Source organism: Octodon degus, unplaced genomic scaffold (assembly GCF_000260255.1).
Source record: "Octodon degus isolate 3935 unplaced genomic scaffold, OctDeg1.0 scaffold00124, whole genome shotgun sequence".
Classification (NCBI taxonomy): domain Eukaryota; kingdom Metazoa; phylum Chordata; class Mammalia; order Rodentia; family Octodontidae; genus Octodon; species Octodon degus.
The window spans coordinates 6866182-6882406 of NW_004524700.1; the positions used below are offsets into that span (position 1 = coordinate 6866182).

Genomic DNA, 16225 nt, shown 5'->3' on the forward strand with positions numbered 1-16225 from the left:
CCCTTTTTTTGTTTAGTTTTGTCAGAGATGGGTATTCCATTGCCATTCAAATATTGTAAGTGCATGAATTCAGCAAAATAATCCAATATAGTCCAGTAGTCCATAATGGTGGTGGGTTATCTGTAGAACTGGCAATGTCAGAAATTGCTGACTTGAGCCTTGTACAGCTCAGCATATTAATATGGCTCTACTTTTTAATACCTCGTTTTTATACTTTTCTGCTGGATGGTTAAGACCAAGATAAAGCAAGACCTATATAACAAAAAATGTAACTTTTGTATCTAACAAGGTCAGTCACATTCCCGCAGGATTTACCCTGTTTGTAGATCCTTTGTCAGTGTCAGCCATGTGGATGAGTCACAGGAGAGAACTATTTTAAATTGTACTAAAATTTAATTTACCTTTCTTCACTGAAGCGACGACCAATCTTTACTTTACATTTGTCCTGGGGGAGGCATGCTTCTAGCAGAGGAACAGTCCGCAATACTTTGTTTTCCTATAGTGAAAAAATTAATTAAAACATAGATTTTAACTTAAATGTACATACTTGTAAAACCTTTATGATGGGGCTGCAGGTGTGACTCAGCAGTGAAGCACTTGTTTAGCATGTACAAGCCCCTAGGTTGTATCCACAGCACTGTAAACTATCTTGTTGCCAAAAGAATTCTAGGTGATTAGTTACTATATAGGCCGTAGGTGATTTACAACATTTTCCAATATTCTCATAATGTTTTTCACTCCTTCTCATTATTATAAGACTTTAATATAGACTTAGTCACTTTCCAAACTTTTTTTTTCCCATAATTTTATTGACCAACTTAAGTCAAATTAAATAGTGCTATAAGATTTTAAATACTATAGCTGTCCACAGATACACTCCCCAGTACCACTTCCAAGAGACAACCACCTTAACTCTATTTCTTCTAAAAGTTATCTCTATTTCTGCATACATTCTCTTCCTATTTCTTAGCTTATCAATTTTAGATATTACCTGTAAACTACCAATTATCATCATCACCATAGTTACCATTAATGTATACAACTGTAAGTGCAATACATAGATACAAATATAGAGATTCATTTACTTTTCATAATAAACCAGAAAAGAAATATATCTTTTACTGAGTCCATTTTATGAAAGAGGCAACTAACACAGAGAGAGGTAAATTAGCCCAAAGTTACAGAGTTTACAAAGCTATTAAGCATTTGAATTCAGGCAATGGGGCTCCAGCCCTCACTTTTAACTACTGCATTTTAAAACTCCAGCCTCTCAAAACAAAGATTCAATTTTCTTCTACCACTCCTTACCCTCACCTTTTAAACTTTTTTTTTGTCATCTTTTTTTTTTTTAAATATTTATTTATTTATTTATTTTATTTATTTTGTGTGTGTGGCCAGCTCAGCCCACCAGGGGGCGGGCTGGCTGGCATGTGGTGCTGAGGGATTGAACCGTGGTCCCTGTGCTTTGCTCAGCTTAGCTTGTTCTAAGTAGGTGCTTTAGACCACTGAGCCATCTCACCAGCCCCACCTTTTAAACTTTAACCACATACCAATCCAATTAGTTAAATACAGGATGACTAAAATATGCATTATTTCATTGTTTTATAAGACAATGTTACAGGAAATATAAAACAATTTTATCAAATTTATTCAACAAGAATCAACTAACATGACACTTGCCCAAGCCACACTCTGGTTAGTCAATACATAAACACACACACCACCTGGTGATACTTGGGTACTCTGTAAAGTGATTAAACTAAACTAATGAATAGTGTTTACATCATTGGGGCCAGGAGATGGCTCAGTGGAATAAGCACTTCCTTGGCAAGTGCAAGGGCCTGAGTTCAATCCCCGGTTCCGCCAAAAAAAAAAAAAAAAAAAAGATACATCATTATAGTAAAATATACACTGTTCACAGAGGCCACAGAGTTTACCACTGCTCTGTTGTAAAGCTTTTTTTTCACACATTTTATATATTTCTATATATTTTTATTATATTTGAATGAACCTTCTTTAGGTTTTTTGTTTGCTTTCTGGTACTGTAAATCATACTCAGAACCTTGCACTTGCCAAGATGGCACTGTGCCAGGTGGCACTGAGCTATATCCTTGGCCCAACCTGCTTTTATCCTTAAGTAATTCTATATATATATTCATATACCTACATTTTGAAATCCTCTATGATATCACTTTATATGATCTGCTCCACCAAGTCTTTTCCCAACATCCCCTTCTAGAGCCTTTCCAAATGGTTTTTAACCATTTTTTTTAGAGTGGAAAAATCAAACTGGCATATTCTTTTATCAAAAATAATTTGCTGAAGTTAATCACAGACAACCCAGTATTAATGAGTTAGATGATGACTGTAGTTCCTTTTCTATAAGGAAAAATATGAATATATTTGTACATCCATGAGTCACATTTGTAGCACAAGCTATTTTTTGACAGATTTTTTTCTAAACTGTAAATTAATAATGGTAAAAAATGTTGGAGGTTTGAAAAGATTAAAATTGTCAAAAAGTCAATGAACACATCTACATTTAAAAGCTAGCTGATGTCTGAAACAACTTTTTTTTTTTTTTTTTTTTTTTTTTTTTTTTTTTTTTTTTTTTTTTTTTTTTGCAGTACAGTGAATTGAACTCAGGACCCTGCACTTGCCAGGCAAGCACTTATTCTACTGAGCTATCTCTCCAGTGGTAAAAATTAGAGACAGATTTTTTTTTTTTTGAGGTGGGGGAGTCCAGGCTGCCTTAAGGGCAGTCTGGTGAGGTTGTGCAGGTGGGGATTGGACTGTGGTCCCCTGCATCAGACTGAGTCTGCCCAAGCAGGCGATTTAAACAACTGTGCCAGGGGCCAGCTTGGAACAACATAAAAATTAAAAGGCACTATATATAATGTAAAGTGATAACAGTATTTGCCATAAAAATTCTTGAACCAAAGTGCTGTGGCCAACAACCTATCACTGCTAAGTTTGAGCTATATACCATGGGATAAGCTCAGATGCAGTTAATATAACTCTTGTGACCAAACTGTTAGAAGTGTAAAAAAATCTTGGTGTTCTTAAACTAAAAAAAAAATTAAGTTGCTCAACAAATGTAATAATAAACTACAATGAAATAAAAGTGTTTCATCATTGGAAAAATAAGAAAACTTAATTAACTTTTTATCTTTATTGAAATCTTAAAGATTAAAAAAGACTCTGAAAATTATTTCTCTTCAAAAGTGAGATTGAGGCAGGGAAAGGAAAAAAGGACAAAAAAAAAAAAAAGAATAGAATGAAAAACCGCAAACAAAGCTTTTATAAATAAGGATGAGAAGGGGGTTGAAGAGAGGGAAGAGAAGAAAAAAAGAATTAAGATATGTATAGTACAGGTTAGAGAGACCTCGTAAGATAGGCCCCGCCACCCAGCCATCCATGCCAGAGTTTGTGGAATCTAGCCACCCCTCCTCACCCAGAAGACTGCCAGGGAGACACACAGTACTACCCAGGCTGCCCCAGCCTTCCTGCCAGTTTCCTGAATGGGGTCACCCCTCCTCACCCTAAAGAACAGGGAGTCCTGACTACCACAGCAAGCTGCAGGAGCCTTGCAGAGCACAACTCTGTGCCAGTACACCATCGAGAGAGCCTTAAACATCTTCAGCATGCACTCATCATCATCTGATCCTTCTTGAACGGCAACATACCTGCCTCTTAATGAGGTAGAATCCACATTGAACTCCACACAGCAGGAGTTATGATGAGTCTACCTTGCTCTCCCACTCTGAAAGCCTTGCTGACCTGCACCATGGCCAACTACGATCACTTCCAAAAATGAAAAAAGGAAGAAATAAAAAGCAATCTCAGACCTCAAGCCCACACAAAACAAATCTAGGAGACAAGGTCACAGAAGAATTTGGGATTCATACACAGAAATTTTAGAGATGATAGCAACTGAAGTAAAGAAACAACTCTATCAGGCCATGGAAGAAATCAGATCAAAAATAATCTCTCAAGGGCCAGTGAAATAGCTCATAGGAATAGGCACCTGCATAGGCAAGCGCAGGAACCATGTTCAATCTGGGCATCACATACCGCTTTGGCCCTGACCCCAGACATACTGAGCCAGCCACAGAGACTAGGTGTGATCGCGTATGCCTGTAATCCCAGCGCTGGGGAGGCTAAAAACAGGAGGATCAGTACAAATCCAACCTGTGGTGAGACCCTATACCAAATACATAAAAAATAATCTCTCAGGTAAAAAAAGAAATGACATTGTGGAAGAATTGTTCAATTGAGAAAAACTACATAAAGAAATAAAAAGGGAGGGCTGGCCAAATAGCTCAGCAGATTAAAGCGCCTGCCAGGAGGCTCAGGGACCAAGGATTTGATCCCCAGGCCTGCCATGCCAGCCCCACCCACCCAGGGTGAGCTGAGGTGGTGACTGAGACTGGGTGTGGTGGTGCATACCTGTAATCTCAGCACTTGGAAGGCTGTAAACAGGAGAATGACTATGAGTCTGATCTAGTAGTGAGACCCTTAACACCCTGTACATCCTTCCCTAAAATACAGAAAAGAATTGTTCAATTGTTCAAAGACACAGACAAAAAATAGAAGAGAACAGGAGACTTTTCACAATAACATCCAAAAAACTGATATACTGAGAAATCAATCTCACAAAGGAAGTTAAAGATTTATACAAACATATACTACTCTGAAAAAAAGAGATTGAAGAGGACTTCAGAAAATGGAAGGATATTCCTAGCTCCTGGCTAGGAAGAATCAGTATTTTGAAAATGGCCATCATCCCACAATTGTTACACAGATTCAATGCAATCCCAATTAAAATATGACTAGTACACTTCACAGATCTGGTAAAAACATTCCTAAAATTCATCTGGAACCAGAAAAGACCTACAATAGCAAAAGCAGTCAGTCCTGGGTAAAAAGGAAATGCAGAAGGCATCATAATCTCTGACTTGAATTTATACTATAAACTACTGTGATAAAATCAGCAATGGTACTGGCAAAAAAAAAACCAGACCTGAGGATCAATGGAACAGATTATAAGATATAGACACACTCAGCCACCTTATCTTTGACAAAAGGGCCAAACATGTTCTCTGGAAAAAACATATTCTCTTTAGTAAATGGTGTTAGAAATTTTGGCTTTCCACATACCAAAAGCTTAAAATAGGACCATGCTTATCACCTTGCACAAAAGTAGTCAACATGGATCAAAGATTTAAGTATTAAAATAGAAACACTAAATCTTCTGGAAAATAAAGTACGTAGAAACCTTAAGGATATAGGGGTCAGTAAAGAGTTCACAAACAAAAATCAAACTCTGGGATCTCATCTTTTTGAAAAGTTTCTGCAAGTGCAAAGAAATCACCAACAGAGTAAAAATAAAACCCACAAAGTGGAAAACAATTATAGCAGACTGTCCATCACACAAAGCACTCCTACCTGGAGCATATAAAGAATTCTTTTTAAAAAATCAGGCCTCCAAAATTGAAAGACCCAATCCAAAAATCTGAGATAAACATAGATTTCAAAAATGAAGAGGGGCCAGAGAGACGGCTTAGTAGAGTAACGGGCCTGAGTTCAATCCCCAGTTCCGCAAAAAAGAAGAAAATGAAGAAATACAAATAATAAATAAATATATGAAAAATGTTCAACATCTTTGGTGATTCAAAACATACAAATTAAAACAATGCTAAGATACCACCTTACACCAGAAAGAATGACCATCATCAAGAAGTCAATCAATCACAAATGCTCATGAGGTTGTGGGGAAAAAGGAACCCTTCTCCTCTTGGTGTGAGTACAGACTGGTATACCCATTAGGGAAATCGGTATGGAGATTCCTCCAAATGGTAGGATTAGAGATCCCATTCAAGCCACCTATTCCCCTTCTAGGTATTTTTCAAAAAGAACTGAAATCATCATACCACAGCGATATATGTGCACCCATGTTTGTAGCAGCACAACGGTCATAGCTAAATCTTGGAAACAATCCAAATGTCCATCAATTGAGGAATGGATAAAAAAGATAAGGTATTTTTACACAATGGAGTATTATTCAGCTATGAAAAAGATAAATTTGAGACTTTTATGGATAAATGGATATAGCTAGAGACTATATTTGTAAGTGAAATAAATCAAATTCACTTGTGTGAATTTCCTCAGTAATATGAGAACCTGAAAAAATAACTAAAATCTAAAAAGTACAATAGATACTATCTTGGTTACTCTTTTTTGGCTGGGACAAAATACCCAACAACCAAAATTAAGGAAGGAACAGCTTACTTAACTCATAGTTAGTGAAGGTTTCAGTCTACACTTAGCTGGCTCCAAGGCAGAGAGACACATGGCAGAGGCAGCAGTTCACGAAGGCAGAAAACAGCCAAGATCAAAGGCAAAAGGGAGGTGTAACAGAACAGACAGCAAGTCTTGTCTCCCTTATGTTGTGTTTAGCCTATCTGCCCCATGGGTACAGCACTCACACCCATAATCCCAGCACTGGCTCATGAATTAATTGCAAACTTTTGAAGCCACCTCATGACTGCATGAAGCTTTTTAGGGACGAGACACAAACCAAAACAGATACTGTGAAAGGGAAAGAACTTAAAAGGAGGGCTACAAGGAAAGCCAACATTTTGGCCCTAGCCTTCTAAGGTCAGTTAAGACTCAGGACATATGAGAACTTGTACTGTAACGTCATGTACCTCGGTAGTGTCCCAAATTTTCTGATCAAGAAGATTATGGGGCCAAAGAGGAAAGTGATCGATGAGGTAGAGTGTGCCTAAGGAGAGTCACATGGGGAGAAGACACTCTCTCAGGCTTTCACAGAGAGCACATTGGCCAAGCATTGGCCGTGACTCATCCACATGGCTGACACTGACAAAGGTTCTACAATCTGAGGTACAGGATCTCAGAATAAATCCTGAGGGCATTTCACTGACCTTCTCAGACCAAAAAGCTACAACTCTTGTTGCACAGGTCCTGCTTTACCTTGGTCTTAACCATCCAGTAGAAAAGTATGAAGACGAAATATAGGAAGTAAAGCCATGTTGTTGTGTTGAGCTGTGGGGGACTCAGGTCAATAATTTCTGACATTGCCAGTTAAACAGAAGACCCAATGCTATTATGGGCTACTGGACTCTTTTAGAATATTTTGCTGAGTTTACACACCTATAATATTCAACAACGGAACTTAAAAAAATTGGGATATAACTATGAATGACCATTTTGTATCTGTGTATTCAAAGTGGTTGGGATAGTTATATAGTTGCATTCTCTTAATGAATAGAATGATTTGTTCTAATGGTGTTTGTAAGTAGGATCACAAGTCTGCATCTTGTACAGCAATTAACCACTAAGAAGAATATATGCAGTGTATTACTTCTTGAAACTGTACTTTTGATTTGATTTGAAACTGTCTCATTGATATATGTTTATCAATAAAACTTTGAAAAAAAAAAAAAAAAAGAAAGGGAAAGAACTTGTTCAATGAGAAGGAAAAACCAGGATGAAGAAAAGGACAAATGAAAGACATGGAAAAGATATATTTAGGTATATTGCAGAATAGTTTGTATAATAAAATTGTTGATTTCTGCTGGTCTTTTAAAAGCAGCAGTTAATGCTCAAATATTTTTTACTTTGATTTTTTTTCCTCTTTTGAATTTCTTATAACTTTTTTGTTATTGTTTTGTTTTTCCTTAAACAAAGCTTACCTGTTTATATCTGGTAATCTGAACAACTAAATGTGAAGAACATGTAATAGAACAACCATTGTTGAATTCCTATTACATAGCTTAGTGAAATCTTGTATTATTTCTGGGTTTTTTTCTATCACTATTTTGTATTCTTTAGAAATAAAAATTTGAAAGAAAAATATATACAGTACAAATTCCACATGATGAATTTTTTTGTGATGTATTTAGTACAGGGTCTACAGGGTCTCACTACATAGATCAGACTCGGAGTGATTCTCCTGTTTTCAGCCTCCCAAGGGCTGGGATTACAGGCACGTGCCACAATGCCCAGTCTCAGTCACTGTCTCAGCACAACCCAGGGGCAAGGCCAGCATGGTATGCCAGGAACTGAATCCCAGCCCATGCGCTCTATCTAAGCAAGATGCTTTAGTCCACTGAGCTATCTGGCTGGCTCTCGTATGATCAATGTCATCATGTTTATCTAAAATACACCAATAAAGTAAAAGAAAGTTTTAAAGGAGAATATATTCAAGGTATTTGGAGTTCCTAAATACTGAGTTTTAGCTCCAGTACACATTAAATCCACTTACAATTACATCTTTATATTCAATGTAATTTAGTTGACTATAACTTCTGTCCCCTCTCATTACTACAGTTAATCAAGAATTATAACACATGATGGTACACATATAATTCTAGCCAGAATAGGAAAGTAATTCATTAAAATATCTTTAAATATAAAATATATCATAAAATATACATATCTGTTCTGTTCCTCTAAAAGAAACCCAAAATGTACTTATATAGTCACTTTATAAGACTAAAATGCCAAAGTTACTTTTACTTTAACAAGACATCAAAAAACATAAGCTATGATCAACCTTTTAGAAAGCTGTGATTTTCTTAGCTCTTTACTAAAACTAAATGCATCTTCATTTACACTTTGGGGATTCTAAATCCCTATACTATTCAATAATGATTTGTGAAATATTCTTTATCTCTAAATAGTTTGACTCTATTCTATCATATCATATATAAAATTTTTCCTAAAGAGTAAATATGCCTTACCTTTTTCAGGAATACTAAAGAGCTGGGAAGAATAATATCTTTATGTGTGTTTCTTCTTGTGTCTTATGTTTTATTTGAAATTGTACAGTTTACCAAATCTTACCTCTGCTGGATGCTGAATTATATACAAGTGAGTAGAGATGTGCAAAGGATGCACTGGTAGAAATGGACACAAACACACTTTCTGAGGTCGGCTAGAGTAAAAAAAAAAAAAAAAGAAAGAAAGAAAAAAAAAGGAAACCTGTAAATTTTTTTTAAATACAATGATATATCCTAACTCTTGAACATGATCTATGTTATGTAAAGAGATCTGAAAAGTTCCATTCTTTTCAAAATGAAACACTAAAAATGAATTTAACCAGATTGAGACATGAAAATCTGGGAAGAAACTGAAGGACATTTTTTGAAGTAAGAATCCATAAAGTAAATTTACATAAGATACTGCAAAAAAATCTTATCTCAGTTATCATCAGTGGAAGAGTATACACAAAGTCCTTTTATTCATGAAGTAACACTTCTACTTTTCATTTCAAGTCAAGAACAGATTTCACTTCAAAAAGAAACCAGGAAATTTTCTTTTATCATTTCAAGTTAAAAGGAACATGAAGATAAATTATTAATATGACTTTAAGTACCACCTGGAAAAGAATTCTAATCAAATCCAGCCATCAATCAAGTAAAAGAGCTCACCAATTATGAGAAGAAATTCAAATAGAACCCACTAGATCATATTTATCCAGTATTACATCCACAGAGTATCCACTTTTTCCATTTGTTTCCCCCTTTACTACCATTACTTTGTGACTTTTTTTTTATTTACTTTTTAATGCTCTGTTGTTTGGGTAACTCATATGCAGAACAAAATTCAAATAGAATAAAAAAAAATACACCATCCATCTCAGACCTCCAACATGAGGTGTTCTTTTCCTAGGGGCAACAACAGTTCAGTTTCTTGGGTGTCCACTCAAAGGTATTGTATAAATAAACACAGATATATTATCAGTAAGTCCTATATTGGGGCTGGGTAGATAGCTCAGTAGAATAAGCGCTTCCCTGGCAAGCGCAAGGACCTGAGTTCAATCCCCAGTTCCACAAAAAAAAAAAAAAAAAAAAAAAAAAAGAAGGTCCTATATTGATGAGCAAGTTTATAATGGGAAATTCATCTGATCTCAAATACTATAGGATAGGAGGCAGGGGAGATGGCTCAGTGGAATAAGTGCTTCTCTGACAAGCTCAAGGGCCTAAGTTCAATCCCTGGTTCCACCAAAAAATAAACAAACAAATAAATAAAATACAATAGGACTGAATTTTTCACACCAGATCACTATTAAAGGCAGATATGACATGCTATACAGATGAATATGAAAGTAAAAGGAATTCCCATTAATATACTATTATAAACTGACCACTGCCAATTCTTTCAACTTCACTTATACAGAGTTACAGCTTAAGATAAGAAATGTGGATGTTACGTAAAAAAGTATAGTGTGAGCAAATTGGCTCATATACACATTATAATTATTCATTCATTTTCTAAGAAACCACCAAGCCTATGCTCCTACTGAAGAAATTACCTACATCAGCCCTGTCTGTAAGCTAGTAATAAAAGCCCATAAGATCATACACTTTTAAGGATTTTTTAGGATTCAACTGTATGATGCTCTACCAAGGCTATATGCAACAACAGAACACAGTGTACAGGAGAGCACAGCACAGTACTAACTCTCCCTCTTGGGCTTACCATACATAGGTAAAGCAAAATCCTCATGAATCATTCATTACCTGCACTTGTGCAATTTGGGGAATAACATGCAGCAATGATCTACAACAGTATTTCAATCTACCTACATGTGTGGGTGCCTGTGTGTGCTGTTACTAAGCAGGTAATGCTGCCTGGTCTTTTGGATAGAGTCCACTGAAACAGACAAGTAAGTTTTATTATTTAATTCTTAAATTTCATGCTATTTTATAAAATAACTTTACAAGTTAAAACATAAAAAGAAAATTTTGTTACATACATTAAATATATTTTATACTTTATATGCAATCCAAGGCAGTTTCTCACCATTCAACACAGCCAGGACAAGCCAAAAGCTTGCGGACAACCACAACGAAGATAGAGAGTATCCTAGGCAGAGGCAGAATATGATCCACCTCCTTCCTTCTCTGAACCTGGACTAAAAGATTAACCCAAGGGAAATCAGCACATCCAATTCCCTGTGACCTTTGAGATGATTCAGCACAACTGTTCTGCCCCACACTGGATTTGCCCTTAGGAAAGTAGGTAGATTTATACAGATAGACAAGTCTTTCTATGATCACAAGGGTAAAACAAACACACACCGACTGTGATGAATGGAACTGAGCAGCTGACAGAAAGAGGGCAACTGTAAGGACTGACTCCTAATTCAGAAAAGAATGAGTAAGGTAAAATACAATCCAAACCTAAAAACTTCAGACTATTTTTTATACTGCTTCAAAAGTATAAACTGAAATGATCTACAAAATTAATACAGAATGTAATAGAAGAATCAAGTAAAAACTGCTGTTTTGGGTCCAGGGAGAAGGCTCAGTAGAATAAGTGCTTCCCTGGCAAGCACAAGGGTCTGAGTTCAATCTCCAGTTCTGAAAAAAAAAAAAAAAAAAAAACTTGCTGTTTTTCAAAACTACCACTGGAGAATCTAAAGTTGTACCGTAATAATACTCTAATGTACATATGGTGGAGTTCAACTTTGAATTTTTAAAAAATCCTACACAAAGCTTGGATGGGGAAAAAGCCACTGAGACTACAAATATTAGCATTAATCAACCATAATTAACATTAGATTAACTAACATTAATATTTTTTAACATTAACAGATCACAGTCATAACACATAGCATCCCATGCTACCACACTAACATTTTCCCTAAAAGAGTGATTTTTAAACTTTAGTAGACAAAGTTTATAATTTATTAGCATTTGGAAATTTGTTGTGTACAACTTGTTTATTAAACTGAGTTAAACTTCTACTTATTTGGGAAGCCTCAGAATAATATAAAACTTCTATATCATTTAAGCCCATCAGTGGTATAATAAAATCAATTTATACAAACTGTACTTTGTAAACTCTGTAAAGATAAATAATTTGCCCTTAATGGACTCAGCAAAATAGTCCAATGAAACTAATTTTTAAATAATAAGTTGAACTGAAATATTGTGGCCTTTTAGAATGAAATTGTAAAAATCTACAACTCTCCCCAGAAATCAAGTTATCTTCATATCAAGAAACCATTAGGAGGGCCAGGGAGATAGCTTAGCAGACTAAGCTCCTGCTTTAGCAAGAGGAAGGACCAGGGTTCAATCCCTGGTCCCGCATGCCACACCAGCCCCACCCCTGGGGCATGCTGAGCACACCTGTAATCCCAGTTCTGGAGAAGCTCAAAACAGGAGGATCACTAGGAGTCCAAACTGCATAGTGAGATTATGTACCAAATACATAAATGGGTGGAGGGGGAGAAAGAAACCATTAAGAATGTTTAGCAACTGTGCTTTAAAACTCTACTAAAAGTTGGTTGTCTGGAACTGGGTTAGCTTCTTAACTAACACACCAAAGTCAATTAGACCCATAAATCTGTGCTATGTTCAAAACGCTTTAAGCACAGAATTTAATCAGGATCACAGTGCTCACAGTCCAGAACAATCCTCTCTCCTCTTGTTTCCAAGTTTTTCTTAGTGAACTCCAGGCTTGAATTCACTTTTCCATTATAGTGAATGAAAAAAAATGTCTATATATTCCTATTTACACTTGTACTGTCATATCTGCCTCTCTTCCAGTGAACCCACCTAAGAACAGGCTTTGCTTGGTACTTGACTTGGTCCCTCTAGTACTCTTTTTCAATTGCCTAAGAATCACCAAGGAAGGCTCATTAAACTAAATTTCTGAGCCCCACCAATTAGAGCTTCTGACTCAGTAAGCTTTAGAATTTGAATTTCCACTAAGTTCCCAGGCAGAGCTGATGCTGTGGATGGCTGAGCAGTGAGGACATTGAGGATAGAAGGACCACAGTCTGAGATGCAAGTCCCTAACAGAGTTCATCTCAGTAGTTTGTTTTTCCTTCAAGTGTTCTGAATTCATTTATACCTAAATCCTGCCCACTAACTTCTTCTCGTACCTGAAAATTAGAACAACCTGATGAATTCTTTTGTTTGTCAGTTTGGTTGATTGGTTGGTTGGCTGGTTTTTGTTTTTTTGAACAGAATCTTACTATGTAATTCAGGTTGGCTTTAAAAGTCACTAGATCGCCCAGGCTGGTCTCAAATTCACAGCACTCCTGCATTTACCTTCTAAGTTCTGGAATTACAAGCATGCACCACCACAGCTATCTTAATGAACTTTTATGAGTAATACACAACAAAGTATAGAGAAAATAGTCACACTATTTTCCTGTATATGAAAATAAGTCCTTTTCAAATTAAAGAGCTCTAGACAACACTGCATGTGATAAAATTACCTGACTGAGGGACTGTATATAAACTGGAGAACTATAATGACCTGTTTGGGAAACCATACTTAGGTCTTCTCTGAATTAGAATCCTCACTACTTCTACAAAGTTATAACAGATGCTGGCTCACGGAAATGTGAAACTATTACCATAGGCAGGTGCCCACTGTCACCCAGTGTGCAACATGACATCTAACTGAACTGGACTACTATTATGTTAGGCTACTTAAGGACTGCAGCAGAAAATACCTAAGGTTGTTCCAATGCAAGCTGGTGTCACACACAACCTAAATTGTCTTATGCACCTGTAGTCTGGCTACTGGCATTGTGCCTGGTATCACATCACAGGTATATGCAAGGCTTGTCCGAATGGCTCTTTCTAAAATAATCTAAATCTTCTCCCACTGTTATTCTCAATTCCTGCATTCTCTTCACAGAAGTTTATCACTGTTTGACATTATATTATCAGAATGTAGGTTTTCTTTCCTACAATGTAAGCTACAAGAGAAAACACCTGCCCTACCTTTTCACTGCTATCACCCTAGCACTAGCAAAGTGTTCAAAAATATTACGAATACATGGAGTATCTTTACATTCCCTCTTACCTCTCTACCCTGAGACATTTTTCTTTTGAGCAATTTTCTAATCCATATATCCCTTTATTTCCAATTTTGATCTCTTCTTTATATCCTGCATAGTACTGAAGCAATTAGTTTTTGTTATAAATGAAGTCCATTGTTAGATCTTCTTTTCTTATACTTTGTGATCACTCTCACAAATGACAGCACATAAGCGGCAGAAATATTTACTGAAGAAAATAACAGCTTAGCACTTTGTGTGTAAATACTAACTGTAATTTAAAATAAAATTAATTGGTTTGGGTAATGCTTTGATACCTTGATAAACATCATTACTTATTTTAAAGCATGTCTCTTTTATTAATCAAATTCTAATTACAATTACTTTAAACTAATAAAACTGTAGTCTTTAAAATACTTTAAAATTTCAACTAACTTTACATTTAATGTGTTACTGTTTAATAAGAACTTGTGTTTTAATCTTAATAGTAATCCTTCCTGTACTTTCCTAATCTACAGTGCTCTTCATGTACTACAATGATGACCAGCAGTTCAACGGTCAAAACATTTTTAAAGTCCTTATATCCAAACTTAATTATTGAAGGTTTAAATATATCAAATGGATAGCAGATTAATTAATTCAACAAAATTTTATTCTAATATTAATGCACATCTAACTATGCCAGATATTAGAACAACAAAGCAAAGATTCCTGCTCTTGTGGAGCTTTTTCTCACTATGCAAGAAAGAAGTATTTAAAAGCTCTTTGCTTCCTATAGAATTACTGAGAAAAAATGAAGGTATAATTACACACCAAAAATGATTATTTGTAAATGAATATTTGTTTTAAAATAGAAATCAGGATACTTGTACAACATAAAATTTGCAGAAGAAAAGCTTATGATTACCCTACAACACAGGCAGGTGAGCTTAACCCACTATTTGTCTGAATATCTAACATCTTAGACATAACATGGAACAGGTATTTTCCATTAAGTATTGATATGTTAAACTTTAAGTCCCTACAGAATATGAAGAAAAAAATTTAAATTAAAAAATATTTTTAAAAATAGGAATAAACAATTACATATTTTTACACAGAAATTTAGTAACAACAATATATAGTATTGGTCTTAACTACCTAGCAGAAAAGTATAAAAATGAAGTATAAAAAGTAAAGCCATATTAATATGCTGAGATGCAAAAGGCTCAAGTCAACAACTTCTGACATTGCCAGTCCTACAGATAACCCACTGTTATTATGGACTACTGGACTATATTAGAATATTTTGCTGAATTCACACACCTTCAATATTTAAATGGCAATGGAATACCTTTCTCTGACAAAACTAAACCAAAAAAGGGGATACAAATGAAAGAACATTTTTATTTGTATATTCAAAATAGGACAGATATACACCTACTTTCTCTTAATTCAATGAATAGAGTTATTCTGATAGTGTTTGTGGACAGCATACCATGTCTGCATCTTATACTATGAATAACTACTAAGAAGACAACAATATGCAATGTATTAATTATTGAAACTGTCCTACTAATCAGTTTTGAAACTGTCTCATTGCTATTTGTTTCTCACTAAAATTATTTTAAAACTTTGAAGAATAAAAATAACCCAAAGAAACATAAAGTAGTCAATTAAGCAGAGGCCTGGGGAAGAAATACTAAAATATGTCACTAACAATGTCACAGTTTTCAACTTGCTCCTTCATAAAAATGGTAGCAATATGACACCATGAAGACCTAGGGTGTGGTGGGGGAACCTATGGAGTATGTGCTACAGAGAGCTGTTTGCATCACTGAAAGCTCTAAAGTTTTCACCATCACTTAGGAAATAACCACTGAATTACAAATACTTAAAGGTAATCATTAATGAATATTATTTTTACCTAATTTATAACAGAATGACCAAAGAAGGCACTCTAGACTTTTTTTTTAATAAAAAAAATTGTATTTACTTAGAAGCATTCAGAATGTCAACAAAACAGTTGCAACTTTTTTTGCAACTACAGAGTGGTATTCAGTTAACAGAACAACAATTATTTCGTATAAGCTGCATCAGAGACAACTGAAGATGAAAAACTACCGTCCCCATATATAACTAATTTGTGCTGTGCACCAACAAGAACCTGCTTTAAATTTCCATGTCAATTTACAACCCCCATAATGTACCAGGCAAGGTTAGTGGCTATTGAAAATCCCACCAGCACAGGGCTATCTAAAGACACATTCGGTAGTGTGTTAACTATACAAAAAAAAGGCACTGTACAGTTTAAAAACAAATCTTACACAGCCTTACATTTCAATTTTTTTTTTCTTCAAAAGGAGTGAGTTGTGTACAGGGGGGGTTAAATGCTTTATAGACAAGAAAAAAAAA

At 35.3% G+C, this 16225-nt stretch overlaps 1 protein-coding gene across 3 annotated transcripts in view; it reads right to left on the reverse strand.

Moving 5' to 3' along the window:
- Positions 1-16225, reverse strand: part of Dtwd2 (DTW domain containing 2) — a 215665-nt gene that overhangs the window by 163784 nt on the left and 35656 nt on the right. The window contains exons 1-3 of one of the 3 annotated variants that reach the window (XM_023700579.1): positions 10787-10862; positions 8872-8962; positions 402-496 (exon numbers count right to left, since the gene is read on the reverse strand). In XM_023700579.1, the coding sequence (XP_023556347.1) occupies positions 402-496; positions 8872-8962; positions 10787-10836 (236 nt within the window). In that variant the 5' untranslated portion in view covers positions 10837-10862. Of the gene's footprint in view, positions 1-401; positions 497-8871; positions 8963-10786; positions 10863-16225 lie in introns of those variants that run through there. The other 2 variants (XM_004640600.2, XM_023700578.1) reach the window with 2 other exon arrangements.